This window comes from Oryctolagus cuniculus, chromosome 11 (genome assembly GCF_051225735.1).
Source record: "Oryctolagus cuniculus isolate XC-2025 breed Fujian yellow rabbit chromosome 11, ASM5122573v1, whole genome shotgun sequence".
NCBI lineage: Eukaryota > Metazoa > Chordata > Mammalia > Lagomorpha > Leporidae > Oryctolagus > Oryctolagus cuniculus.
Window position 1 is genome coordinate 26,731,529 of NC_142877.1, and position 27,945 is coordinate 26,759,473.

General features: G+C 57.9%; 1 protein-coding gene and 1 pseudogene across 8 annotated transcripts; both read right to left on the bottom strand.

Moving 5' to 3' along the window:
- Nucleotides 1-2,856: 2,856 nt before the first annotated feature.
- On the bottom strand, nt 2,857-3,721 carry LOC100338729 (calcyclin-binding protein pseudogene; annotated as a pseudogene).
- An 11,257-nt stretch (nt 3,722-14,978) lies between these two features.
- Nucleotides 14,979-27,483, bottom strand: SLC52A3 (solute carrier family 52 member 3). 8 transcript variants are annotated; one of them, XM_089307235.1, is made up of 7 exons: nt 27,236-27,483; nt 25,263-25,459; nt 21,827-21,981; nt 18,635-19,357; nt 16,939-17,444; nt 16,042-16,165; nt 14,979-15,748 (listed from the first exon to the last, which is right to left on the bottom strand). In XM_089307235.1, the coding sequence occupies exons 4-7, from the start codon at nt 19,202-19,204 to the stop codon at nt 15,536-15,538; spliced, it is 1,413 nt and encodes a 470-aa protein (XP_089163361.1). In that variant the 5' UTR covers nt 19,205-19,357; nt 21,827-21,981; nt 25,263-25,459; nt 27,236-27,483; the 3' UTR covers nt 14,979-15,535. The 8 variants fall into 8 exon arrangements, with proteins under 8 accessions (XP_089163361.1, XP_089163364.1, XP_089163358.1 ...); XM_089307238.1 differs by lacking the exon at nt 25,263-25,459 and having other exon boundaries at nt 16,939-17,285; nt 27,236-27,482; XM_089307232.1 differs by lacking the exon at nt 25,263-25,459 and having other exon boundaries at nt 27,236-27,482.
- Between the last annotated feature and the right edge of the window lie 462 nt (nt 27,484-27,945).

Below are 27,945 nucleotides of genomic sequence, written 5' to 3' on the forward strand. Positions count from 1 at the left end.
AGTGTGGCCCGGCCCAGCCCGGGGTGGCCGCCGCGGGCCTCCGAGCTGTAAGGGGTGCGTTTTTGCTGTTTGGAGCGCTGGGGTTATGACGCCCGGGAACACGGGCGCAGCACGCTCTGTGTTCTGTCTGTAGGATCCTGCAGCAAGAGGCTTTCTCAGCCTGGCTGCTTTGAGTCTGCAGATGGCTTGGAGAGCCAGCTGCTTGCAGAGCCTGCCCGGGGTCTGCTCCTTTTCATTGCTGAGTGGTGCTCCGTGGTGTGGCTACACCACAGCTTTACCCCTCTGCTCCTTGTTATAATGGCCCAAACTGGGTCATGTCCGATCTGGGGCCGTTATAAAGAAAGCTGCCGTGAACAGCATGCAGCTCTGTGTGGGGACACATTGTTGTCTCTGCTGTGGATATCAGGGAGTAGAAGTATCAGTTCATTTATAATTCTGTAAGAAACTGACACACTGTTTTCCAATGGGGCTGGACATTTCCAGCCATTCCAGCTCTTAGAATCAGGTTTTTAAAAAAATCTCTAGGGGTCGGCGTCGTGGCTCAGTGGGTTAGGCCGACACCTGCGATGCCAGCAATACGTGTGGGCTCCGGTGCATGTCCTGGCTGCTCCACTTCTGATCTGGCTCTCTGCTAAGGCACCTGGGAGAGCAACGGAACATGGCTTGAGTCCCTGGGCCCCTGCACCCACGTGGGAGACCCAGAGGAAGCTCCTGGCTCCCTGCTTCGGCCTGGCTCAGCTCTAGCCATTGCATCTGGGGAGTGAACCAGTGGATGGAAGACCTCTCTCTGTCTCTCCTTCTCTCTCTCTCTCTGTAACTCTGCCTTTCAAATAAATAAATGAATCTTTAGAGTGCACACACACGCATACACACACATGGATCTGTAGCCGTGCTAATAAGTGTGCAGTGATGACAGCACGAGGAGTCAGTGACCACGGTACAGGTGCAGACGCCTGCTGACTCAGGAGTTCCCGACTATGCGACACAGCCATCCTGCCATTCTCGTCATCTTGCATAACTTGCATGAGCCAATCAACGCTTTATTGCACAGCGGGCCGTGTCCTCAGGCAGGCCTGGCCAGGCCCCTGCTCAGCAGCTCAGACATCACATGCGGTTTTGACTCCTGATATTTCTGATTTCTACTGGGTTTACCAGGACAACTCCTCACCATCAGCCAAGGGGTGTCCGTCTGTCTGTCCATCTGTCTCACTGAGCAGAGAGCCTAACAGAGGGCCCTGCCTTGGACGCGTTTGCTCCTCCTACTGCCGTCACCATCAGCAGGGCTGGCCATCAAACTCCAGGGCCACTTCCACGAGGTGCCAGGAGTCATCCAGCCCACAGAGACAGGGAGTTGAGCGGCATTTGCAGGGGTCAGGGGAGGGAGGAACGGGGAGCTAGTACTTAGTGGGCACAGAGTTCCAGCTGCGGGAGACGAGAAAGTTCTGGAGACAGAAGGTAGGGCTGATAACAGCATGAATGGACTCAATGCCATCAAAGTGTAGACTTGAAATAGTTCAAATGGAACACTCTTTTTTTTTTTTTTTTTTACATAAAAATCTAACTTCATTGAACACAGGAATAGATGCAATTTTGCTAGAACTATACAGAGATGCTGTGTATTCTTGTTAAGTTTTTTTTTTTTTTTTTTTTTTTTTTTTTTTTTTTTAATAGGCAGAGTGGATAGTGAGAGAGAGAGACAGAGAGAAAGGTCTTCTTTTTTTGCCGTTGGTTCACCCTCCAATGGCCACCACGGCTGGCGCACTGCGGCCGGCACATCCCGCTGATCCGAAGCCAGGAGCCAGGTACTTCTCCTGGTCTCCCATGGGGTACAGGGCCCAAGGACCTGGGCCATCCTCCACTGCACTCCCTGGCCACAGCAGAGAGCTGGCCTGGAAGAGGGGCAACTGGGACAGAATCCGGCGCCTGACTGGTACTAGAACCCAGTGTGCCGGCACCGCAAGGCGGAGGATTAGCCTATTGAGCCGCGGCGCTGGCCTCTTGTTAAGTTTATAAACAAATCTATATTCATACACAAATATATTCGAACCTAGATGGGAACATATTTGGTTGGTCTGGTAGTGCATGGCAATACCGTACAACGTATACACTGAAGATGGAGGCAGGGCTCAGCCGCTCGACAGCAGCCTTTAAGCACAGGCACAGACGTGGCTTTTATGCAGAAATTCAGGTTTTACTCTTAGGCATTTTCTTACACTGATGTCAGTACAGACAAGCAAATATGTCTGTGGGGAGCAACTCAGACTAGACTAAGTTACTGGAATTAAGACTTATTCTATGCATCTGCTCTCCCACAATATGGCGCTGAGAAGGGAGTAACAACTTCTACGCAGCTGCCTCCAGTTCAACCAATAAACTGTAGGACCTGCTCCTGATTGGAGGAGAGCAGCGTACTCGGCGTGTGGGTAGCAGAGTTGGGATTGGTGGAAGAGGACTATAAAGGAGGAGAGAGCCAACATGCACCGGGAACATCTATCTGAAGGAACACCTGAGCAGCCCCCGAGAGAGCCGGCCGGCGGTGTGCCGCTCCCCCGCGGAAGTGGGGAAAGTGGCAGGGGGAGCCGCCCTTCCACAGAGGTGGAAGGGTCGGTAGCCAACCCGGGAAGAACCAGCAGCAAACCCGGGGAGGGCCGAGCAGACGAAAGAACAGTGCAGGGTCCTGTGTCGTTCCTCCACGAAGAGGGGGAGCGACATATGTCTGTGTTCTACCTCATGACAAAAATACAATGTAGCATTCTCATTAGGCTTTTTATATTTTACATGAGAATGCGATATAACCCTTTCTGAAACTGAAAGACCACAGAACTGAATGAAACCATCTTTAGAGGAAGTGTTTAATAAGCACATTTTATTTAAATAAATCCTCCAGTAGTAAATGGAGAATTCATTGCCTTTCCTTAAGGAAGGATGTGTGAATAGTTATCTGTCAAAGTTATATATGCACTCACCAACATTCCCTTGTTGGAGAGGTCAGTACTTCCACACACAGTTCCAAAAGGACTTGAGTCTCAGAATTCCAGGTCTCCTTTGGCTTGCTTCTCTCTTGATTCCACCCAGGCTTTATTAATAGTTCGCTTCATGTCATCATCTCCATCTTCGTAAATTTTCTTTAGCACATTCATCAACCCTTCACTAGGATCTGTTTCTGTGTCGTAGGAGGGCTTTTCTTTTTCTTTGCATTCTTTTTCAACCTGAGTCAGGTGGTCCCATCGGGTGCTTTCTGCTTTTTTTTCTACATAAGGTAAGAACTGTGTCAGTCTTGCCTTTTTTTGAACTGCCTCCACAGAGATAGGTTTCAACAGCTTGTCACAATCATGGAGTAATTCTTGCCATTTAAGTTCTTTACCGAAAGATCAAACGACCGCTCTGTGAAGTGCACCTGCACGTTCGCAGTGGGGACTTGAGGAACTCCAGTTAGAGTAATGTAGATTTTCGCAAACTTCTCTGCTGATCCCACCCATGATTACTGATTTTCGCTGTGTATCCCGTCGTAATGGGCGCAAGCACAGCGGCTGGCTTTGCATTGTTAAGAAGTTCTGCTTTGCGCTGTGATTTCTGTTGCATCTTGTTCTTGATTTCTGTCTCAATCTTGGATTTTTCTGCTTTAAGGGTATCATGGATTCTTTTCCTAGTAGCCTTTTCCGGCAACGCCTTTACCTCTTATCTCTAGATCTTTCTGTAGCTCTTCCAAAGCCGAAGCCATGGTCCGGCGGGGGCAGGCCAGAGGCCCGAGCTGCAGCCGGGCGAGCAATGGGAACAGGAATCGCTGCCCTGAGCGCGCTCACCCTACGCACGGACCCCGCGGCCCGTGCGTACACAAATGGTACACTCTTAAACAGTGATTTCCATTTCATCTGAAAGGCAGAGGGGTGTGTGTGTGTGTGTGTGTGTGTGCGTGTGTGTTTAGAGAGATCTTTCATCTGCTGGTTCATTCTCCAAATGCCCACAGTGAGGCAAAGCCAGGAGCCCAGAACTCCATCTGGTCTCCCATGTGGGTGGCAGGGGCTCAGCACTTGAGGACCACCTGCTGCTCCCCAGGGGCACGTCAGCAGCAAGCGGAGTAGCCCGGACTCCAGTGAGACACGGATGTCCCAGGTAGCAGCTTAAACCACTGCACCAAACACCCACCCCCAAGTGGAGAATGGTATATTCTTCATCTTTCGCCATAATAATTTAAACACACACACACACACACAGCAAGGGGACCCATGTGCCCCTCTGTGGTGTGTGTGTGTGTGCGGTGAGGGTGCCGGTGAGTGCACCTCTCGCCGCCTTGCTGGGAGGGAGCAGTCCCTGCCACACCAAGCAGGGCGCCTGTGAAACCAACACGAAGCTGTAGAAGCTCTGGAACAAGCCCCCCCCCCCCCCCCCAGGCTTGCTCATCTCGTCCGCTGGCCTGGGGGGAGGCAGCCAGCCTGTCCCGGGGGCGCTCAAGTGGCCGGCAGAAGGGCACTGGGCTTCCGTGGTGACAGCCTGCTTCGGTGGACGTAGCCAATCGTGGGAGCCCCTCCTCCAGCCCTGTCACGTCTTCCCATGGCAGAGGAAAGAGCCAGAACCACCACCATGCTGGCTATTGCGGAAGCCCTGGGCCGTGGCTGGAGAGAACAAATGGCCACTGTTGTCTCAGAGTTCTGATGTCGGCTGCTCTAACACAGGGCAATGGGGAAGGGCTCATTACCTATGGCGCAATTTCTCTCGTGCCCACACATGAGCCATGGAATCCTCTCAGCCCCTCCTTTAAGAGGCCCCAGATCCAGACACTTCCTCCCAACCCCAAGGTCACTGCCTGGGGCCACAGCTGCCACCGCCCCTCCCTCCCCAGCAGGTGTTCAGCTCCTGAGGGCAGCCCCACCCCCACCCCACCAGAGGAGTGGCCACGCAGAGAGTGGTGTCGGGGCCAGGTGGGGCTGTGCTTGTGGCCAGTCACCTCACAGCACCCAGGAGACCACGTTCTCTGTGCAGTTGGGGCCTGACCCTGGCTGAGCCCGTGGGGACAGGAGGTGCAGGGCAGTGCGGAGGCTCGGGGCACACACTCCACAGGTGCAGTCCCAGCTCTCGTGCTTGGCTGTGTGACCTGGAGCAAGGTACTTACCCTCTCTGTGCCTCCATGTCTGCCTCTGTGACATGAGATCACACACACCCCTCATGGGGCCGCCATGAGGACTGCTTAGGACACTGTCGGCCTATGCAGGAGTTACAAGGGAGCTGATGACGTTGATACAACTGTGGGCCTAGATTACATCGCAGCTCTGCCGTGGACATGCTGGGTGACCTAATGCGGGTCACTCTGCCGCTCCCGGCCTCTGGGAGGTCAGGTATAAAAGGCTCCTGGTGCAAGCTTGGTCCTGCACACACGTGAACCTCTGCCAGTGTCGCCCAGGCAAGCCCTCACCTGGCCGGCACTCCTGCCTCTCCTCTGAACCCGCCTCTCTCCTGCAAGACCCTGCTGACCAGCCCCCCAGACATGCCCCTCTCGGCCCCACTTTTCCCCTGCTTCTTGGACTGCAGCGCCACCTGCTGACCAAGTCTACTACACTGCGGCCAATGACCCGGTTCTTACTGGTTAAAGTGTCTTTCCTTCCCTCTGTTCTGCATAGACGGAGGCCACACTGCTTCCAGCGGGGAAGCTGTGGTTAGAATTCACACCCCCCACCTCCACCTGCAGCACCGGCATCCCATATGGGCGCCGGTTCGTGTCCTGGCTGCTCCTCTTCCAATCCAGCTCTCTGCTACGGCCTGGGAAAGCAGTAGAAGATGGCCCAAGTGCTTGGGCCCCTGCACCCACATGGGAGACTGGAAGAAGCTCCTGGCTCCTGGCTCCTGGCTTCAGATCGGCGCAGCTCTGGCCATGACGGCCACTTGGGAGGTGAACCAGCAGAAGGAAGACCTCTCTGTGTCTTTCCCTCTCATTGTCTGTAACTCTACCTCTCAAACAAATAGATAAAATCTTAAAAAAAAAAAAAAAGAATTCAAACCCCCTGATGCCGCCACTTTGAACACCTGCAGGCGGCCCTGGGGCACCCTCCCCTCTGCAGGAGAGGCGCTGGGAGCTGAGGCCTTGGGAGATCTCTGGGGCTGCCCAGCGGGGTTCAGAAGGCACAGGACAGCCCTGGGCTGGGAGGCTCAGCCCTGGGTGGAACTTTGCTTCCTACACCCCAGCCTCTGGCAGAACACCCTGTGCTGTTTCTGAATTTTTAAAAATGTATATGAGAGAGAGCAAGAGCGAGTGAGAGAGAGTGAGAGTGAGAGTGAGAGAGAGAAAACAGGCCAGATAGAGAAAAATCTCCCGCCTGCTATTCGCTCCCCTGAGATACTTCATCCAGGGCTCCCACGAGGCTGGCAAGGCCCCAAATCCCCCCGAGCCTTTACCTGCTGCCATCCTGGGCTCCGCATTAGCCGGAAGCTAGAGTCAGGAGCCAGGGCTGGCCCTCAGACCCAGGGCCTCCCACGTGGGACACAGGCATCCCCACCCACAGCGGTTCTTTAGAAACTCCTATCCCAGCTATGTTGGCTCCCTGACGCCAGAGCCGCGGGTGAGGAAGGAGGGCTCCACGTGCAGGGTGCATGAAGCCGCCGCTCGAACCCCGACAGGTGCGCAGGAAGCAACTGGCTGCAGAAGCCACCGGCCACAGAGCGCCCTCTGCTGGAGGGGTGAAGACTCCTCGACCCCTCCCCAGCAGCTGCTGTCCCCGAAGTGAGACGGCACTGCCTTAGACGTCACAGATGGCCCTGAGCTGCTGGCGCGAGAGGACTCTCAGGGCAGAAAGCTGGGCACCACTTCCTGTCGCCCTGTGAGGATGCAATGAGTTAATTCATGGGAGGCCCTCAGAGGAGCGAGCGCCTGGCTGCAGCAAGCATGGGATAGACTAATTATCGTCCTCACAGCCATTTTCTGGGTCAAGCTTTGCGGCTGTCCCCGTTCTCAGGTGGGGAGACAGAGACTCGGAGGAGCACGGTTACCTGGGGCTCCACACACATACACGGGGGCCGGAGCGGCCTGGGGAGCCTCCCAGAAGGGCACAGAGCGGTGGGCATGGTGTTGTTTTCAGAAGCTTAAAGCCAGACCCAGGGCAGCCGTCCATGTCCGGGGGCCACTCAGTAAACCCCAGCCCCCCAGGCTGTTACCAGAAAGGGGGTCCCTGGTCCGAGGACGTGGGACCGACGTCAGGACATTCTGCTCAGCAAAAAGACCATCCGAGCAAAAAGCTCTGTACCCCACGGGAAACACAGCCAAGGATCCCACAGCTCCAAGCCCCAGTGCTTTGCGTCTGGAGCCTCATCCGAGCAAAGGAAGGGGAGTTCAGCAATAGCGTCTATTTATAGCAGCTCTTTTCTTTAGGCCCTAGTCTTGTTGCATTTCACAATCACACAGGCTCAGCGAAAGAGCTGGCGTGCAGCAAAGTGTCAAGAAGAAGAAGAAAAATAAACCACCTGAAGCCTCTCCCGCAGCGTTCACTGGGCTGAATTTGCCTTTCTAGCCAGCGTTCGGTGGCCACATTCCGTGACTTGGTGTGTGTGTGTGTGTGTGTGCGTGTTATTCTCAAACTGGAGCTTCTTCCTCGCGCTCCCAAACAGCTACTCCAGATCCAGCCATCATGTCTGCATGCCTGCCAGCAGAAAGAGGGGAAGGGGGAGTGGACAGCCTGCTCCTTCCTTTTCTAAGCGTACAACCTAGAGGTTGCACCTGTTATTCTTGATCAGGTCCCCTTTGGACAGAGTCGCACCGTCATTCCTAGCCACATGGACGCTGGACGCACAGGCTGCCCTGTGCCCCGGGAAAGGTCAAAGGTTCTACGACTACAGGAGAAACAGGAGAACGGATGATAGAGCACCTGGCAGTGCTGTTTTCTGCTTCCTTTTATTCTCTCGATGCGAACACCCTCCCCCAGCAAGAATGGAAGCTCTGTGTTAGGCCACTGAACCCTGCGAGGGGACCCTGGCCAGGCCCCAGAGCCCACTTCCCAAACCGGCGATGCCCAAATGCGAGGCAGAGGATGGCCCCAGCCCATGCCATCTTTTACCCCATAAACATCACGTGAGATTCAGGAGCAGCTGGGCCATTCCAAAACCAGAATGGCAAGATGAGGTGTGGCCAGAGCCCTCTGGCAGGTTTCAGATCCCCGCCGGCAGTTGGTCTTAAAGTGAAGCCGTCCATCCGCACCAGTGCAAGTCACATGTGGCATGTCTTCTTCTCACTGCCAGCAGCGGGGGTGGGGGTGCAGAGGATGAGGGAGAGGCCGCAGGGGTGCATTTCGACTTTTCATTTTTTGAAAAAAAGATTATTTATTTGAAAGGCAGAGTTACAGAGAGGCAGAGAGAGAGAGAGAGAGAGAGAGAGAGAGGTCTTCCATCTGCTCGTTCACTCCCCAGATGGCCGCAACGGCTGGAGCTGAGCCAATCCAAAGCCAGGAGCCAGGCGCTTCCTCCAGGTCTCCCACACAGGTGCAGGGGCCCAAGGACTTGGGCCATCCTCTACTGCTTTTCCAGGCCACAGCAGAGAGCTGGATCAGAAGTGGAGCAGCCGGGACTCGAACCAGTGCCCATATGGGATGCTGGCGCTGCAGTCGGTGGCTTTACCTGCTATGCCACAGTTGCCAGCCCCTGACTTCTCAACATCCCGTCTGAAGGTGATGAGCCAGGGAGGAACCTTCACTCCCCATGACTCAGTTTCCTTGCCTAAAGCCAGTGCTTGCCTTGGACGGAGGCTTTCTTGAACGAGTCATGTGCTTGGAGCCTTGGGTCTCTGGTGCAGAAAGGCCATGTGAGGCAGAGCCTGGGAGTCCTCAGTCCAGGTCTTGGTTCTGCCACGCCCTGGCTGTGTGACCTCAGAGAAGATAATTAACCTCTCTGTGCCTCAGTGCCTCTGTGGGCAAAACAGGACTGACGGTAACAGAAAGCATTTCCTCAGGCAAATTCAATAAAGAAAGCCTTGGAAAGAGACCAGGGCCGGGGGAAGCCCTCAGCCGGTGACTGCAGGGACAGCCCTGTGCCCTGGCTTTCGGCCAACCAGGAAGGGCTGGCCCTGCACAGCCGCCAATCCCCAGTCACCATGGTGATCTCAGTGCCATGGCCCGAGGAAGAGCCATCGCCGTTCTGTCCCCCAACGCTGCGGGTTTGTCCCCAACACATTCCTGGCCTGCTCTTCCCCCTGGTTTCCTGGGGACCCCCTTCCTGCAGGACCAACTTGCGTGGCCGTGCCTCGGGGTTTCTGCCCAGAGCGGAACCCTGCGTTCCCAGGCATCCTGACGTCACAGCCCCATTGCTGGGGACTCTGGCTGGCTCGCTCCCTCCCCTACTGGGACCTTCACTTCCACAGCTGCGGTGTGGCCGGGACTCCAGGCCGGCACAGGGCCCGTGAGCACACAGGACAGCCGGGAGGGGCTGCTGCAGCTTGAACACACTGCAGGCTTCATGCGGCACCCTTCGGGGGGTTAAAAACCCCCCAGTCTCGCGGGGCTGTAAGCAGAGTGGCAGCCTGGCTGGCCTCCGAGCTCAGCCAGGGCTGCCGGGGCTGTGGACTCAGATTTCCCACCCGCGGGGCCATGCCTGGCTGCCGGGGCTCCTTGAGTCTCGCGACAGGTGCTCCAGTCCTGAGCCCTGGCATCTCCCTGGCGTCTCCCTTGGCTGCTTCTCTCCCCTCACTCCGTCACTGACTGTCCTGTGGGTCTCTGCTCTAGGGCTGCACAGGTAACCCCAGCTTATCGCCCTGTTTGAAAGTCTGTGACCTTTGTTCTCTCAGCAAAGTCCTGTTGGCCCTGTGATGCAACATACATGCGTACTTTCAAATGCTCGTGGGAAAACCTTATTAGAATATGAGTCCAGGGTGGGCACGGGGTGCAGCATCATCAGATGTCACTTGGGTCGCCCACATCCCGTCTCGGAGCGCCTGGCTTGAGTCCTGCCTCCTCCTCTTCCCGTCCAGGTTCCTGATGATGTGTCTGCGAGGCAGCGGGAGATGACCCAAGTACTTGGACCGCTGCCACCCACCTGGGAGACCAGGGTGGAGTTCCAGGCTCCTGGCTTCAGCCTGGCCAGCCATGGCTGTCGTGGGCTTTTAGGGAGTGAACCAGCGGATAGAACATCTTGCACTATCTTTCTGCATTTCAAAAGGAACAAAAATAGTACATTTATTCGGGTACAACATTTTTTGATGCAAAAATATATTTTCACAATACCTAGAAGATGCATTTTTTTTTAATTTTTATTTATTTGGAACACGGAGTTACAAAGAGAGGTAGAGACACACAGAGAAAGAGAGATCTTCCATCTGCTGGTTCATTCCTCAAATGGCCACAATGGCCAGGGCTGGGCCAGGGCAGAGCCAGAGGCCAGAAGCTTCATCTGGGTCTCCCAAGTGGCTGCAGGAGCCCAAACACTTGAGCCATCACCTGCTGCCTCCCGGAGTGGCAGGGCTGGGTCGGAAGCAGAGGCACTCGGATAGGGGTGTGGGCATCTCGATGACATCGTGACCAGGTGCCCCCCCGCCGCCGCCAGCCCCCGGAACGTTTTACAGCCTCGCACTCACAGTCCTAGGACTCAGGACTCACAGTCCTAGGACGCGTGCACGTCTCCGCGGAACGTTCTATCTGCCTCTAATGCTTGTTCAGCTTTTCTCAGGGTGTGGCTCTGTGCTGAGCCCTGGGCTACTCGGAGAACCTTCCAGGCTCAGACCCTTCCTGCTGAGCTCAGAGACCTGCAGAGCAAGGATCGTGGCTTACAACAAACACACGTTCAGAGCCTGGGACACGTGCAGGCCGCAGGCCACGGGGCTCAAGGTGTGAGTCAAGCCACTCCCACCGGGAGAGGTTCGCCCTGGGAGTCAGAGGGTTCTCCCAGCAACAAAGAGCAGGGCAGGGCAGGGACTGGGCCTGGGTCCAGGATTCCTGAGCAGGGACTGGGCTCGCCCAAACCTAACAGGACCGCCCGCCCGAGGTTCCCCAGAGAGCCCAGGTGGGTGGGCCCTTTTCTGGTTCTGGTTTCCGGGCCGCTCTGGGAGTCCCCAGAGTAACTGCCCCACAAAGCAGCAAGAGGGGATGATTCCTGGAAGCCCCTGCCTTGGGGCCTGGCTGGCCAGCTCTAAATCAGAGCAGCCACTCCCCCTAGGAGTCTGCTCTCAGCTCCGCCTGCCAGCCTGCATGGGAGGAGGGTGAATGACGTCCATTGAGCACCAGCTGTTTGCAGGTGCATTACTAAGCACCGCGCACCTGTCAACTCCATTCACCCTGACAGCAGTCCCGGGAGGGAGGTGTGTGAATCATCCCCATGTCCGTGTCCTGCTCGCTGGTGCGTATGAGCTCATGTGCAGCCCGTGTGTGTGTGCCGCATGTGTATGTGCATGTGTGTGTGTGGGTGCGTGTGCCTGCATGTGTGTAATGAATCTTGGAGCGTCTTCCCACTCAGTACAGAGAAATTGTCTTCTTAGGCATGATCTGTTCCAACATCCTTACCAGAAGGTAACAATTGAAAATGCAAATTAAATACAAATTAAAAAATTATAGCCCTTTTCTTACTTTCAAACACTTGTGCTTTTTTGCTCTGTCCCTTTAAGATCAATATGCACCTTTTTAAAAATGGAGGCCCTTGTCCCTTTTACCTCCCAGGAGTGTTTACCCAGGGAGCTGGGCGCTACCTCTCTGGAATGTCAACATGGAGGAAGACAGCTCCCGCAGCTGAGCCCCCAGGGGGCCAGGTGTGGGACCGCAGGGAGGGGCTCAGGTGCCCAGGGTCGCCAGTTCTAGGATAGGAATCTAGCTTCCAGTGCATAAAGAGCAGCCATGAGCTAAGGACGGCCTCTCCGTGCCCAGGTGAGCACAGTCGCAACCTGAGAACACGCGTGTACCGGGTCGCACCTGCCTGGCCGCACACAGACACAAATCCCCTTGGCTTTCTGGGATGCTCACGGCAGTCTGGTTTAATGAGTCTTCAATGACAAAACTGTTTTCTCTTTTACTTTGGTGGAAGTTTTTACTTTTGTCCTGCAAACCCTTCAAATGTATCTAAGAGGCCACTGCGAGGGCTGGGACAGTAGCCTGGGTGTTGAGCATCGTCCCCCAGAGCCCACAGGTTCCAGGCTGGGCCCCCAGGGAGGGGGTGCCCAGTGGGAGGTTCTTAGGAAGTTGGGGCTGTGCCCTGGAGCCAGCTTTCAGAGGTTTGTTACAAACTCCAGAGTTTGTATACACCCCTCTCTGCCTCCTGGAAGGCCAAGTGATTCTTCCTCATCCCTATGGGCCCTCACCACATCCACTGCACTGTCTGACTTTGACCTCCAAAACGGTGAGCCAAAAGCAATCTCGTTTCTTTCTGTAAACTAGGGATGCCTCGAGCACTACATTGCAGTAATGAAGCATTGGCTAATGCAGCTGGTGGAGTAAACAGTGCACCTGCTGAGGGTGGAACACTGTGCACCAGAGAGAGGGGACAGACACTGTGCACCAGGAGAGATGGAGGGGACAGACCTTGTGCACCAGGACAGAGACAGAGGGGACAGACACTGTGCATCAGGACAGAGACAGAGGGGACAGACACTGTGCACCAGGACAGAGAGAGGGGACGGACACTGTGCACCAGGACAGAGAGAGGGGACGGGCACTGTGCACCAGGACAGAGACGGAGGGGACCGGCACTGTGCACCAGGACAGAGATGGAGGGGACAGACACTGTGCACCAGGACAGAGACAGAGGGGACAGACACTGTGCACCAGGACAGAGAGAGGGGAGGGACACTGTGCACCAGGACAGAGACAGAGGGGACGGACCCTGTGCACCAGGACAGAGATGGAGGGAACAGACACTGTGCACCAGGACAGAGAGAGGGGACGGGCACTGTGCACCAGGAGAGATGGAGGGGACGGGCACTGTGCACCAGGACAGAGACAGAGGGGACATACACTGTGCACCAGGACAGAGAGAGGGGACGGGCACTGTGCACCAGGACAGAGACAGAGGCGATGGACACTGTGCACCAGGACAGAGAGAGGGGACAGACACTGTGCACCAGGACAGAGAGAGGGGACAGACACTGTGCACCAGGACAGAGAGAGGGGACGGGCACTGTGCACCAGGAGAGATGGAGGGGATGGGCACTGTGCACCAGGACAGAGACAGAGGGGACATACACTGTGCACCAGGACAGAGACAGAGGGGACGGGCACTGTGCACCAGGACAGAGACAGAGGGGACGGGCACTGTGCACCAGGACAGAGACAGAGGGGACGGGCACTGTGCACCAGGACAGAGACAGAGGGGACGGACACTGTGCACCAGGACAGAGAGAGGGGACAGACACTGTGCACCAGGACAGAGACAGAGGGGATGGACACTGTGCACCAGGACAGAGACAGAGGGGACAGACACTGTGCACCAGGACAGAGAGAGGGGACAGACACTGTGCACCAGGACAGAGACAGAGGGGATGGACACTGTGCACCAGGACAGAGACAGAGGGGACAGACACTGTGCACCAGGACAGAGAGAGGGGACGGGCACTGTGCACCAGGACAGAGAGAGAGGGGACGGGCACTGTGCACCAGGACAGAGAGAGGGGACGGGCACTGTGCACCAGGACAGAGACGGAGGGGATGGGCACTGTGCACCAGGACAGAGAGAGGGGACAGACACTGTGCACCAGGACAGAGACAGAGGGGACAGACACTGTGCACCAGGACAGAGGGGACAGACACTGTGCACCAGGACAGAGAGAGGGGACGGGCACTGTGCACCAGGACAGAGACAGAGGGGACGGGCACTGTGCACCAGGACAGAGACAGAGGCGATGGACACTCTGCACCAGGACAGAGGGGACAGACACTGTGCACCAGGACAGAGAGAGGGGACGGGCACTGTGCACCAGGACAGAGACGGAGGGGATGGGCACTGTGCACCAGGACAGAGAGAGGGGACAGACACTGTGCACCAGGACAGAGACAGAGGGGACAGACACTGTGCACCAGGACAGAGGGGACAGACACTGTGCACCAGGACAGAGAGAGGGGACGGGCACTGTGCACCAGGACAGAGACAGAGGGGACGGGCACTGTGCACCAGGACAGAGACAGAGGCGATGGACACTCTGCACCAGGACAGAGGGGACAGACACTGTGCACCAGGACAGAGAGAGGGGATGGACACTGTGCACCAGGACAGAGGGGACAGACACTGTGCACCAGGACAGAGACAGAGGGGACGGGCACTGTGCACCAGGACAGAGACAGAGGGGATGGACACTGTGCACCAGGACAGAGACAGAGGGGACGGGCACTGTGCACCAGGACAGAGAGAGGGGACGGACACTGTGCACCAGGACAGAGAGAGGGACACTGTGCACCAGGACAGAGACGGAGGGGAAGGGCACTGTGCACCAGGACAGAGGTGGAGCAGGGGCTCCGCAATCCCCTGGCTGAGGGAGAAGCGCAGGGGTGCAGTGGCTCAATTTGTCTAAGAAATCCTCTGTGCTTGGATTTGCTGATGCTTCGTAACCTCTGGGTCCACAAACACAGAGGTAACACACTACCTGCAGGATGGATGGGGCAGGAGAGGACAGCGACTTCCCTGTACACATTTCATAGTTAATAACTTTTGTAACATGATTGTAGCACTCGTTTAAAATAAATCAAAGGTGTGTGTGTAGGGGGGTGCACATGGTGGTGGCAGGTGTGTGTGTGTGTGTGTGTGATGCATGTACGTGTTGACAGCAGGGGTTTGTGGGGTGCACGTGGTAACAGGTGAGTGTGTGGTGCACGTGGTGGTGGCAGGGGTGTGTGTGTGTGTGTGGTGCACGTGGAGGTAGCAGGTGTGTGTGTGTGTGTGTGTGTGTAGTGCACGTGGTGGTAGCAGCTGAGCAGAACAAACCGCTACAGATTTCGCTGGACCAGGCATTTTCAGCACTTGACTCTGCTCAGCTGCGCCCACTAAGCTGATCATATTGATACATTTTCAGGGTTCACACTGGACTTCTTTGAAGGTTTTTCTGAGTATAAAAACAGGGGTTGTCTTTATTTTAAAAAAAAGCAAATCAAAAAGTAAAACAAAATGACAATCACCTCTTCCCCTCCAGGGTTCCCAGTGTCCAGCCTGCGGCGGGCGGGGGTGTCCCGGTCCATCCCTCTGTCTCGCAGCGGGACAGCTCTCTCCAGGAGCTGGCGGTGTGGGCGGGGTCCGGTGTCCCTCCCCATTGGGAATGGGAGCGCAGGGAAGCCCACCGTTAGGGCCCTGCAGGAGCTGCTTGGTGAGGCTCAGGGAGGCAGCGGGGTGGTGCCCTCCCTCCGCCCTGCAGCCGGCCTAGGGGGTGCTGACTGCCGCTGCTGTGTGGCCGCTGCTGTGTGGCCGGGGGGCGCAGGGTCAGGGAGACTTGCTGCACGCTGGGCGCTTCCCCGTCTGTCCCCTGCCAAGCCCACGAGGTGGGTGCTCTTTATTGCAGCCCATGTCATGGTGCAGACAGGCTGCCTCGACGTCAGTTCCCCAACGCCGCTCTGTGACCTCGGGCACAGTCCCCGGGTGTGGGTGCTGGGGCGGCGCCGGCCTAGGCGGAGCACTGTAGGTTGCAGGAGTCCGCGGACGAGAAGAACCCGAAGACGTTGACCAGCGGGAACATGAGCAGCGCTCCGAGCAGCGAGCCCAGCTGCACCGCCGCCCCGCACCACAAGAGGGCGCTGCGGCTGCGGTCGCGCAGGATCACGCCCAACATCACCTTGACGTAGCTGAGGCAGCCCGCGAAGAGCACCCACGAGACCACCTGCGGGACGGCGCGGGCGGAGTGCACGGTCAGGGGCAGCCACAGCGACGAAGAGGGCTCATGGGGCGACCCGCCGGGCGGAGGGGCGCCCAGGGCCTCCAGGCTCCGTGATCAGGAGCATGTCGTGGGAAGCGGGGGCACTGGGCGGGGGGGTGGGGGGCTGCACTGTCCCCTCCCCTCCTCCGGGGGCTTCCTGAGATGGCGGCCACCAGGAGGGAGCTGTACCTGGGCACCCTGGGCTAAGGAAGGGGAGGGGGTTGGGAGGGAGGCAGCCTTGCGGTCCAGATACTCACAATGAGGACTTCCCCCGCCCAGTGGCCCTGCATGAGGGGGCAGGGGCTCATCACTGCCATGGCCATGTTGTAGGCCCCAAAGCCGGTGCCCAGCACTGCAAGGACCCCCAGGAACAGCAGAGACCTAGGGCAGAGTGGGGAGGGTAAGTGGGCGAGGTGGGAAGCTTGACCTCTGCGCCAGTCCACGCCAGGGCCATAGGGAGTGGCAAGGGTCAGAGGTTAGACCCATGCGGCTTGAGTGGGTCAGTGTGGCTCCCAGGGGCAGAGCTGGCCCGAGTGCCCCTGAGGGTTGAAGGCAGAGCCCCACAGGCCAGGTTCACACCCCAGCTGCAGCGTTTAAGCTGGGAGACGGGTCTCTGAGCCCATCTCCTCACCTGGAGACCAACCAACTCTGAATGGCGTGGCCTCTGGTCCTGCTCCCCCACAAGTCCCCACCTTCCCTCCATGGCTTTCGAGCCCCAGGGGAGATCACCCAGCTTCCCGGCCAGCGGCATCTTCTGTGTATCTATCTCCCCTGGGCTGGGGAGGTGAGCCGGTCTGAGCAGCCAGAGAGGCAGGCCGGGCAGAGGGGGTGGACAGGGGCCACCTGTTCCTCCCCGGGGGCCGAGGGGGGTGGCTGGCACTCAAGGTGGACCTGCCACACCCTGCACGCCCCTCTGAGCATGCTACAGGATCCCCTGGTCTTGTGCCGGCCCCCATGCTGGAGCAGAGCCGTTCCCACCCTCTGTCTCGCAGAGGCATCCCCAAGGCCCAGAGAAGGGAAGTGACCGCCCCCCCCCCGCCCCGCACCGCACAGCTGGGGGTGGCAGGGCTGGGATTTGAACCCAGGCAGCAAAGTCCCTGCAGACTGTGATCTTAGCTGCTGCCCAGGTGGCCCAGGGCCGGACGGGGACTAACCTGTTAGGCAGGAACATGGAGAGGAAGCAGGCGAGTGGGTTGGCCATGGAGCTGAGCGTGGCAGACAGGTGGTAGGCGACAGTCCCGTAGCTCAGGCAGGAGTAGGTCTGCACGGCCGGCAGCACGCTGTTGGTGAGGGCATTGATGAAGGCCACCAGCGCGTAGATGAAGCCCAGCTGAGCGGCCCATGGCGTGACACACGGCTCCTCTCCGCGCCCCGGGCCTTTGCTGCTGTCCGCCAGGCCTGGCGGGCCCCGGCCCTTCTCGTCCCGCGGCCGGATGGAGTGCAGGGTCACCTCGGAGCTAAGGAGCTCCTCGATGGAGGTCTCGGGGCACCGGGGCCGGCGCTGCAGGAGCAAGAAGGCGACGAGGCAGCCGGCCATCATGAGGGCCAGCAGCAGGAAGAAGAGCAGGGGCGGGAAGCGGGCCGGGAGGTAGCTGCTTTGCAGGTGGCCCGGGGAGGCAGTGGGCAGGGCGGACGACAATGCAGAAGTGCTGTGGGCTCCCTGGGGGCAGGGGGAGGGAAAGGCAGGGTGAGGCACCACAGCCGCAGCAGTGGCCACACAGGGTGCTAACTGTGAATTAAGACGAACAGGCCAGGAAGGCCGGGAAGAAAGGGAACCTGGTACATGGTGCCCTGGGCCACGGTGGCTCGTTCTGTGGTCTCATTCCCTTCTGCGTGCGATATTTTCCCTCCAGTACTTTCAGACCACAGGGATCCATGGGACGGCCAGGTCAGGAGCTCACTGCCCAGGAACCAGGAGCCTCCTGCTTGGTCTCACGTGTCCTGCTGCCTCAGCACCACCACCCCCCATACGACTCCAGGTGGCCAGGATGGGCTGTGCCACCCCAAAATAGACCTCTGGCATATGGATCACTTGGAGCCGGTTATTTTGAGAAAGTGCAGAGTCAGGAGCAGCTCTGAAAAGCTGCCCTTTTGCAAGGGAAATTTATAAAGGAACTGTTCCTTATTCCACATACCTGCCCCAGGAGGAGAAAGGTGACATCTATCACTTGAGATGCTTGTTATCTGCACAGCAGGATAATGTTCACAGCTTCCCCCCTTCTCTCTCCTGCGGCCCCCCACCCTGCACGAGCCCTGGGCCCCTTCTGCAGCTCAGGGCACTGTGTGCGCTTGGATCCTCCGGCCCTTCTTTGAACCTCATGTTTCTGTGGGACTCTCATATGTGCACATGCAATTAACAGGGTTCCTCTAGGGGCGGGCATTTGGTGCAGTTGTTACGCCAGCCCTTGGGACACCCGTGTGCCATACTGGAGTCCCTGGGTTTGAGTCCCAATCGCCGCTTCCTGGTGCGACAGACCTGGGAGGCAGCAGCTTATGGTTCAAATGCTTGGGTCCCTGTCACCCATGTGGGATACTCAGATTGAGTTCTGGGCTCCTAGTTTCAGCATGGCCTAGCTTCTGCTGTTGCAGGCACTTGGGGAGTGAACCAGTGTATAGATCTCTCTCTCTCTCTTTCTCTCTCTCTCTCTGTCTTTCTGCATTTCAAATCAAATCAAATAGATAAATACAACTTTTTCAAATGGTGTTTCTGTAGCTGCTCTGCCCTATGATGATTCAATGCCTAGGTCAGCCACAGAACATTCTAGAAGGGTAGAGGGGAGCCCAGGTATCCTTTGCCACACATGTCACCAGGCACGGGGCACTGCAATGGCCCTGGGCAATGCTGGGTACCTGTGTGATGCTGCTGTCCCCGGCAGTCACAGGGCTTGAGGTGCCTGGGCCTGGTGTGTCCGTGACATTGACGCAGACGGTGAGACCTGAGCCCTGGGCGAGTGCCACCAGTGCAGGCAGGAGGCCGCTGAGCCCTTCGCCCACGAAGAAGGTGGTGAGGTAGGAGGCGGGCAGCCGGCTCATGAAGGGCAGGAAGGTGACGGAGGAGGTGCAGTCCACCAGGGCCAGACAGAAGGTGAGGACCATGAAGGCGACGCTGTGCCGGCCGCCCTGCACCCAGGAGGTCACGTTCCAGAGGAAGGCCATGAGGACGCAGGTGACAGTGCCCAGCCCCAGCACGGCCAAGATGACGGGCACCTCAGAGAGGCAGCCGGGCCGGAAGCGGTGCAGCAGGGTGACGAGGAGGGGGCCGACGTTGGCCAGCTGGATGATCACCGTGAGGTAGGAGGGCAGGTTCCAGGCCTCGGGCAGCTCCGTCACCAGCAGGGGGAGCTCTACCCAGAGCCCGTTGATGGCCACCCAGGAGCCCATCCCGAAGGTGCAGACCAGCAGGTGTACGAGGAAGGCCATGGTGGGAGCTCGCCCTGGGCCAGGGGCTGCTGGCGCTTCACCTCAGCCTGCAGTGAGGCTGACAGAGAAGGTCTCCGGTGAGCAGTCTCAGGTTCCTGGCCTAGCAAGCCACGGTGCCTTGGGGCGCTGGGACTTCCCTTATCATTTCCCTTCCTGTGAACACACGGATCTGTTATCAGTTCCTTTATAATTAACCTTTGAGTAGGGAAGGTTTTCCTAACCATGACTCATAAATTCAGGGGCCACAATGGGACAGTCTGACACGGGGACAGTGTTGTGGTGCAGTGGGTTGGGCCACTTCTTGGGACACCTGCACCCATGTTAGAGTGCCTGGCTCCAGCGCTGGCTACGCCCTTCTGTTTCCGATCCAGCTTCCTGAATTACAGTGCATCCGGGAAGCACTGCCACCCACACGGGAGACACGAATGGAGTTCCTGGCTCCTGACTTCAGCCTGTCCTAGCTTGGACTGTCATGGGCATTTGCAGAGTAAACCATCAGATGAAAGATCTCTCTCTCTCTCTCTCTATTACTCTGTCTTTCAAATAAATAGATAGACAGATAAATCTTTTCAAAAGTGTGATACATTCAACTGCATAGCTGTTGAAGCACACAAAAGCAAACAAAACACCTTTAACCAACAGCAAGGTCAAAGACAAAGGACAAATCAAGGGAAATATTTACAACACAAATCACAGCCAAAGGGCTCACTTCCTAATTCGCAGTCTTTAGAAGAAAGAACAAAAAGACCCAACAAAGAATGAGCCACGGAGGCCAGCATTGTGGCTTCATGGGTCAGGCCGCAGGGTGGATTGCCGACCTCACATCGGAGAAGCCTCTCTGCCTCCCAGCCAGCTCCCTGCTAATGTGCCGGGGAAGACGGCCCAAAGGCTTGGGTCCCTGCACCCACAGAGAGACCCGATGGTGTTCTGGGCTCCTGGCTTCCACCTGGCCCAGCTCCAGCCAGTGTGGCCATCTAGGGAGTGAGCCAGAAGATGGAAAAACCTTTCTTTGTCTGTCTCTTCCTCTCTCTGTCACTCTCCCTTTCAAATAAGTAGCCTTAAAAAAAAGAAAAAGTGAGCCATGGACATGAACAGTTCCGAGGACAAAGCCCAGAGAAGCCCTAACCTATGAAGAGGTTATCGCCTTCATTCCCAATGGTTAAAGGGCTGCCCGGTGCCCCTTCTCACCCCCACGAGGGTGTCCTCAGTCCAGGGCCGCCTGCCGTGGGTAACACCACTCAAGCATAAGATCATTCTTCATTGTGGCCGTGGTGGTGACCATGAAACATGGGAAACTGCCTGGTGGCCGTCAGCGGTGGAGGGGGTCGGGAAAGGGGTCCCTTCCTGCTGGACTACCCCTGACGCACAGGACCAAGGAACGCCCGGGAGCCCGCAAACATCTTCCCGCTGATGGGGAAATCTCTCGGGCTGTGCCGGGAGGTGGGCAGCGCCAGGGCGGCTGAGAGTGTGGCCTCCTTGCCCGTATTTACATAAAGCAGCCCCCGCAGCTCGCCAGCAACTGCTGTGTCTCGGCAGCACGTGGTTTTCAGCCGTGAGCCGTGGGAACACACTGCCCGGGACGGAAGTGCGGTTCCCTGCAACCAACCTCAGGCTGGCGCTCTTGCTCCTGAAATGCTAGAGCCCTTGGAGCCCACCCTGCAGCCCCTGTCCATTTGCTGCCGTCCCGGTGGCTGGTGTCACCCACCTACCTGTGACTCTCCTCTCCCTACCTGTAGTGGGAGCAAAACTCCGAGCGCGGCCAGGAGGGAGGCTCCGCAGCTCGGCCCCTGGGCTGGACCCCGGCTCTACCATGGTGCAGCTGGGTGCCCTGGGACAGGTGACTTTGCTTCTCTGTACTTCATTTCCCTCACTTGGAAACTGAGGATGAGGATTGTACGGGCTTCTGGTTTTGAACGAGATGTAAGTCTGTGGGTTCGTGGCGTAGCAGGTAAAGCTATCGCCTGTGACACCAGCATCTCATACGGGCGCCGGTGAGAGTCCCGGCTGCCTAGGAAAGCAGCACGTGCGCCCCTGCCCCAGCGTGCGAGACCTGGAAGAAGCTCCTAGCTCCTGGCTTCAGCCGGGCCCAACTCCAGCCACTGCAGCCATTTGGGGAGTGAGCAAGCAGGTGGGAGATCTCGCTGTTTCTCCCTCTTCCTCTGTAACTCTTTCAATAAATAAAATGAATCTAAACAAGCAAACAAACTACGAGGGTTCTAAGGTTGCACACAGGAAGCGCTCCCCGAGGGCTGGCTGTTATCCTAAGAGGACAGGTTTGAACTCAGTCACTATCTTCCAGTGTGTCTGACTACAGTTAAAAAAGGGCAGCAGTTGCCTGGGAGGGTACCCAGTGGGATCCCGAGTGACACCTGCGCCATTTCAGAGACAAGGCCAGCTGGGCTGGTCACCTCCTCCTCTGGAGGAGGACAGCCCCCGCCCCGGGGGTGGGGATGGAGGGGTCTCCCTAGGTGAGAGGGGGGACCAGAGCAGGCTCCTGCAGTCCCTGGACCGCCCAGGCGAGGCCACCTCTGTCTCTAACTCCATTCCTCCGTCCAGCACATTCGAACCCCCACCTCCCAGCCCACTCCTGACCCCTTGGCCATCCCTCAGCGCGGGTCCCACCTGTAGAGCGAGCGGCTGCAGCCCTGCCTCCACCTGCGCTCCGCCGCGTCCCTTCTCGGGCCTTCCCCGGGTCACGGGAATTCCGTCCTGTCCCTCAGCAGCAGCTGGGGCTGACCGGGCAGGCGAGGCCTGGCTCTGCGCCTGCGCGGAGGACCCTGGGGAGAGAGGGGAGCCCCATGAAACAGCCACTCCCCCTCCCCCAGCTTTGCCGGTGCTGTCCGCTTCACTGGGCGCGCAGCCTGGGTGTCCTAGCATGGGCCGCACGCTCCCTTCTCTTGAGTGGGTGGAGATGAAGCCCCCGCGGGCAGGGCCTGGCCTGGCAGGCATCGGCCTTCATTGAGCCGGGCGTTTGTAAATCGGTAACTCTCCGGCCAGGCCAGGCGGCTCACACGCTGTTTTAGTTTGCTCAGTGTTTTAAACAATTAGTTATGGCCGCCATTGTGGTGCAGTGGGTGGGGCCTTTGCTTGCAATGCCAGCATCCCATATGGGAGTGCTGGTTCGAGTCCCGGCTGCTCTGCTTCTGATCCAGCTCCCTGCTATCGTGCCTGGGAAAAGCAGCTGAAGATGGTCCAAGTGCATGGGTCCACATGGGAGACTCTGATGGAACTCCTGGCTTCTGGTGTTGGCTTGGCCCCACCCTGGCTGTTGTGCACACTTGGGCATGGAACCAGCAGACGTAAGTTCTCACTCTCTACCTCTCTCTCTGACGCGCTGCCTTTCAAGTGAATGAATGAATGAAGAAATAATTCAATATTAAAATCTGCAGGTTGAGAGCTGACATACAAATTCAAGGCTTCTGAGGAACATTTTGGAAGCCCTGCCACACAGACCTGCATGTCTACACCCTCTTTAACTCCGCCCCCACTCTGGCTGCACCCCTGAGCAAGCCTGTGTACCTCTACTGTTCTCCTACCCTGCTGTCTGGAACTGAGATGTGATGGCGAGAACTCCAGCAGCCATTTTTTACTATGAGAGGGGTGGGGGACTGGCAGGAGACCGGACCTCTGGGTATTTTGTAGCTTGCCCTGAACTATTTTGCTCGTTTCTTTCATGTTGCTGTTTAGGTTGCAAATAAGCCTCTGTCTTTATATATACATATATATATATTTATAAATATATATATATTTAAAAGGCAGAGTTACAGCGAGAGAGGGAGGGATCTTCCATATGCTGTTTCACTCTCCAGATGACTGCAATGGCCAGGGCTGGGCCAGGCTGAAGCCAGGAGCCTGGAACTCCATCCAGGTCTCCCACATGGGTGCAAGGGCCCAATTGGCACATTAGATGGGAGCTGGATTGGAAGTAGGCCAGGGCCCAAACCTGCACTCATGGGATGGCAGCACTGCAGGCTGTGACATAACTCACTGGGCTACAGCACCTGTCTCGTCCCCCACAGTTAAATGAACAACAGCGGAGCATCGGCTGAGTGTGCAGGGGACACCTGTTCCAGGATGCACCCGATTGAGCAGTAACTGAAGCCTAGTGAATACATTCGCCTGCTCCCCTTCCCACGCCCTTCTTGGAAACTCAGTCTTGTTCCAAACAGGAGTTGATTAAAACTAACATCTAACCCAGGTTGCTGTGTAAACTCCGGAAGACACTCAAAGGTTACAAGCAACCTGAGGGCAAAGTCTTCCGGGGAAAGGCAGAAAAAGGAAGAGCGAGAAAGAGGACGGAGGGAGGGACAAAAGGGCTCTCCAGGTGGAGTTTGGAGCTGAAAGGATACAGTGAGACCCCATACAGCCCCGGGGGCGGGAGGAGTAGGGGCAGCATGGGGCGTGCAGGGCGCAGGCGCAGCAGCAACAGGTGTAAAATACACAGGGTGGAGGGGAGCGGGGAGCCTCGTGCCTAGAGAAGGGGCCGAGGAATGCTTAAGGGAGGAGACGGTCGGTCGCCCTTGTCATGGGAAAGCCTGTTATTAAATTCACGAGCATGGTCGGCGTGGCATCCAGTTCCACACCGACAAGCCCCCCTAGCTTTCCTGCAGAGGCTGGCTGGGGCTGGGGCGTCTGTGTTGCCCCCGTGTACAGTGGCTCCCAGGCACTGGAGCCCCAAACACCCATTCCCCTCCGAGCCGAGGTCTCTGGGTTCTGACCCGGGCACCACCACAACTGTGCAAATTGAAAGAAATGATTTACATGGATGAGCGCCGCCTGGCCCCTCGTGCCCTGCCTGGCTCACTTCCGAGTTACTTCCTCCTCTTCAAAAGTGCCTGCAGCCCTGGGCCTGGGGGACGCACTGAGGAGCAGCCCTCGGTGACACTGAAGAGAGGGGCCCTGGGCAGAGGCCTGGCTGATTCCAGGAGCCCGTGCTTCATAGGTGGGAATGCCCGGGAAAGACGCCCCCCCACAAGGCTCTGTCATTTCTATTCCTGGGACTTTGTAACTCCTGCTCACCGTGTCACCGCTGTGTGGTGGGCACTTACTATGTGTGGCCCGCACTGCCTGCCTTGGGCATCTGCAGGAAGCAGTCACTAGCAAAATTAAAGAAATGGCAAAGAAGGAAGGAAGTAGGGGCGTGGCCTGTGTCTGGGGAAAGAGGGATTGGGGGAGGGAGCTGGGAGTGGGGAGGGGGGCTAAGAGGCAGCTGGGGAAGGCGCTCGCAGCAAGGAGCCGGGTGCTTGTAGCATGGTCCCCACAAAGGCCCTGTACCACGACACCTGCCTTCCGCCCATCAGAAAAAAGTCATCGCCCCAAGGACATAGCAAGCTGGATCCCCCTGGAATGCAGCGGGGCCCATAAACAGCTGAGGAGCCAGGCTCTGGTGCCAGACCGGATTCACCGCAACGCGGCTTCACAAGAAGACATTGCTTAACTGGTCAGGTCAGCCACGTTTCTCAGCTGCTTCCCAAGGGAACTTCCATCTACTGATCTGCAGGTGGACCCCGGCCCTAGAACCCAGGTAGAGACCCGGGTGATTGACAGGCGCTCCCTCCGTAAGCTCCCGCCCCCTGCTCTCCCTGGAGCCCTCCTTGGGGGACTTTATGTCTCCATAAAATCAGCTTCCGCTTGGCTCACCGACCCTCGTGGTCCATGTTGTCGCTCCGAGCTGCCATGAGACAAAACCCACCGGAAATTCCTGCCACGCTGGGGTGGGGCCTCGCCTGTCTGGTCCCTGTCTGGTCCCAGAGAGAGATCTACTTGTTGGCAGGGACAGCAGGAGGCCGGCGTGGCTGCAGCCGCGGGGGGGGGGGGGGGGGGGGCTGCGGGTGACAGCTTGGGTGTTTGCTCTACAGAGCAGCTCTCATTTAATTTTTAACATGCTGCCTGTCAAGAGGAAGCTCCTGGGAGCCAGGGAGGAAGCAGGAGGGAGGCCTGTCTCTGCTTAGGAAGCTGTTGCAAACACCCTGGGGAAAAGGAGGGGACCACAGCAACAATAACATTGCAGCCATTGTGTCCCTGCTGCGGGCCGGGCCTGGAGCTAAACTTCACCCACCTGATCCCTCCGAAGTCACAATGGCAGTATGACCACGTCCATTTTACAGATGGGGAAACTGAGGCTCAGACAGGGAACGTGGTTCACCTGGGGCCGTGCAGCTGAGAGCTGAGATTGGAGCCTGAACTTGCCTGACTGTGGGCCCGGCCCTCCTACTCAGTCTCAGAGAGGCCTCAGGGTGCTGGGTGCAGGAGAGGCTGTGGGAGAAAGCCCAGGAGACGTAAGAAAGACTCCAAGCCCAGCCTTGACCCTTGCTGCCATTTGGGGAGTGAAGCAGCAGTTGAAAGATTCTTTCTCTCTCTCTCTCATCCTGCCTCTCAAATACATAAATAAATCTTTAAATAAATAAGTAAAGTCTCCAAGGCACCTGCTCCCCAGCCATCTGTGGTTATGGGAGACCCAGAACCAACCCCAGAGGGGGCTGGCTGTGATGGGCGGGGCAGGCGGGGCAGGGGGAGCCAGCTTGGCCGTGCCTTCCGCATTCTTGCATCAAAAGTCAGCCCTGGCCCAGAAAGAGCCTCAGGGACTGGGAGCAGGGCTCTGCTGTGGGCGTGGGCTGCACCGTCTCCTCCCCACCCCTGCCTTGCCTTGACCATTGGCATTCTAGCAGGTTCCACACCCCGCCCTCCCCGCTTCACAGCTGCACCGTATCATCAACACCAGTTCAGTTACAGGAGCTTATCTGTCTATCAGCTGAGTGAAATCCCCGGTGCGCAGGGCCCTGTCCTCTCCCCCACTGCCCAGGTGGCCATCTGGCTTGCCAAGGGCTGGGCCACCCGACCCCCGAGCTCCATGGCTGGCTTTTCATTCTGCAGGGATAAGCCGGCAGCTGGCAGGCGCCAAACACGTGGGCCAGGCTGCAGGGAGCCTGCTCAGCCACGTGGGATGCGTCAGCCAGGTTGGTCCCTGGACACTGCTAGCTGCAGCCTGAAGCCAGACACATCCTGCTTTGTGTCCCTTTGCCCTGTGTCCCAGGCTCCTGGAGACCCCGGCGAGTCCCCCAGGCTAAGGACTGGCTGGGGTGGGTGGGCTTTGGCTGAGCCAGGAGGCAGGAGGTGCCAAACAAGGAAAGTGGAAGGGGAGACGGGGAGGCAGAGACAGAGCTAGAAACAGAAATGGGCAGAAGGGAAGACAGAGGGACGGAGACAAAGACAATGGGGCCGCGAAGGCAGGGGAAGGCCTGGGCGTGTGGAGTCCAGGCCTGCTGCTCGCATCCACTTGCACAAGGGGTCTCCCAGCCCTCCCGCCTTGGACCTCAGGGTCCCCCGGAGAAGTCACCCCAACTCAACGGCCCCTGGCACAGATGTGGGGAAGCCAGGCGTGGAGCAGAAGTGATGCCGCAGCTCCCTGCCCACCCCACTGTCGGGTGGCGGTGGCGCCATCCACACCTGTGCCCACCCGCTGCGTGACCTCAGCCCAGCTGCTCAGCCTCTCTGGGCCTTGAGTTCTCCAACTGCCAATGGTCTGGGACTTCCTGGGCGTGGGAGGAGGAGATAACGGGAGCTCAGGCCGGCCTGCCAGGACAGTGAGTTCTCATCCCCCACCCCTCCCTCCCAGGGCCAAGGAGGGGCTTCCCCTCCCACAGGACTGACCTTGATGGAGCAGCCTCCCCCAGGCCACTCCCCTCGCCTCCAGATCATCCCAACCCTAGTGCCAGGCTGGGAAGGCTCCAGCCCCAACCTGCCAGGGGTGGCTGCCCAGGGATCCCGTGGCGCGCAGATGCAGCCGGGCAGAGTTCGGCGGGGGCCAGAGAGCCGGCTCAGCCCGTCCCGCAGGCCAGGTGCCCAGGGAGCCTTTCTTACCTGTCCCTCTGTCCTCTGCTGACCCAGCAAAACTCGGGGAAAGTCCACGGGCTACTTGCTGTCCCAGACAGGTGCCCCACCTCGGTGCCCTATGCTCCCAGCTGGCAGCCAGCACCTGGTGGCTGCAGCTGCGCCCTCACAGGCCCGGGCCGCCCCGCTCTGCCCACTTACCTGCTGGTCCTGTTCCCCAGCCGCTCTGCATGGGAGGGGCCAAGGCGGCTGGGTTAGTAGCGAGCTGTCCCCGCCCCGAGGAGGGGAGCGGCAGGCGGAGCCTACTGTGTGCTCCGTGGGAGAGGGAGTCACCTGATCCGCTGCTTTCTGTTTGCTGAAGATGGACCCCCCAGGTGGCAAGGAGCTGCCAGGCCTCTGGCTCCGGCCCTGTCTCCATTCCTGTCACAGGCTGGGCGCTCCAGCAGCTCGGAGTCAGCAGTTTGGAGTCTTCATTGTTTTTTTTTTTTTAAAGAATTTATTTGTTTATTTATTTAAAAGTTGGGTTACACAAAGAGAGGAGAGGGAGAGGGATAGGGAGAGGGAGAGGGAGAGAGAGAGAAAGAGGTCTTCCATCAGATGGTTCACTCCCCAAGTGGCTGCAACAGCTGGAGCTGTGCTGATCCGAAGCCAGGAGCCAGGAGCTTCTTCTGGGTCTCCCACACTGGTGCAGGGGCCCAAGGACTTGGGACTCGAACCGGCGCCCATATGGGATGCAGGTGGCAGCTTTACCCACTATGCCACAGCGCCGGCCCCAGTTGTGGCTCACTTCTGTTTCAAGTCTCCCAGAGCACCTGATGGCATCGGAAGCTGTCAATGCAGTTTTCGGTCCCTTCCAGGGAGAAATGCAGTCCCTCTCCCAGGGCGGCTCCAGACCCTGCTGCAGGAGCAGG

What these genes read in the sequence shown, in the direction of transcription:
- SLC52A3 (XM_089307236.1), bottom strand. Translation starts at nt 19,204, where the DNA reads ATGGCCTTCCTCGTACACCTGCTGGTCTGCACCTTCGGGATGGGCTCC. An exon ending in TCCATGTTCCTGCCTAACAG is followed by an intron (nt 16,166 to 16,938) that starts GTTAGTCCCCGT and finishes ACTCTGCCCTAG; the next exon opens with GTCTCTGCTGTTCCTGGGGG. An exon ending in GGGCGGGGGAAGTCCTCATT is followed by an intron (nt 15,749 to 16,041) that starts GTGAGTATCTGG and finishes GCCGTCCCGCAG; the next exon opens with GTGGTCTCGTGGGTGCTCTT.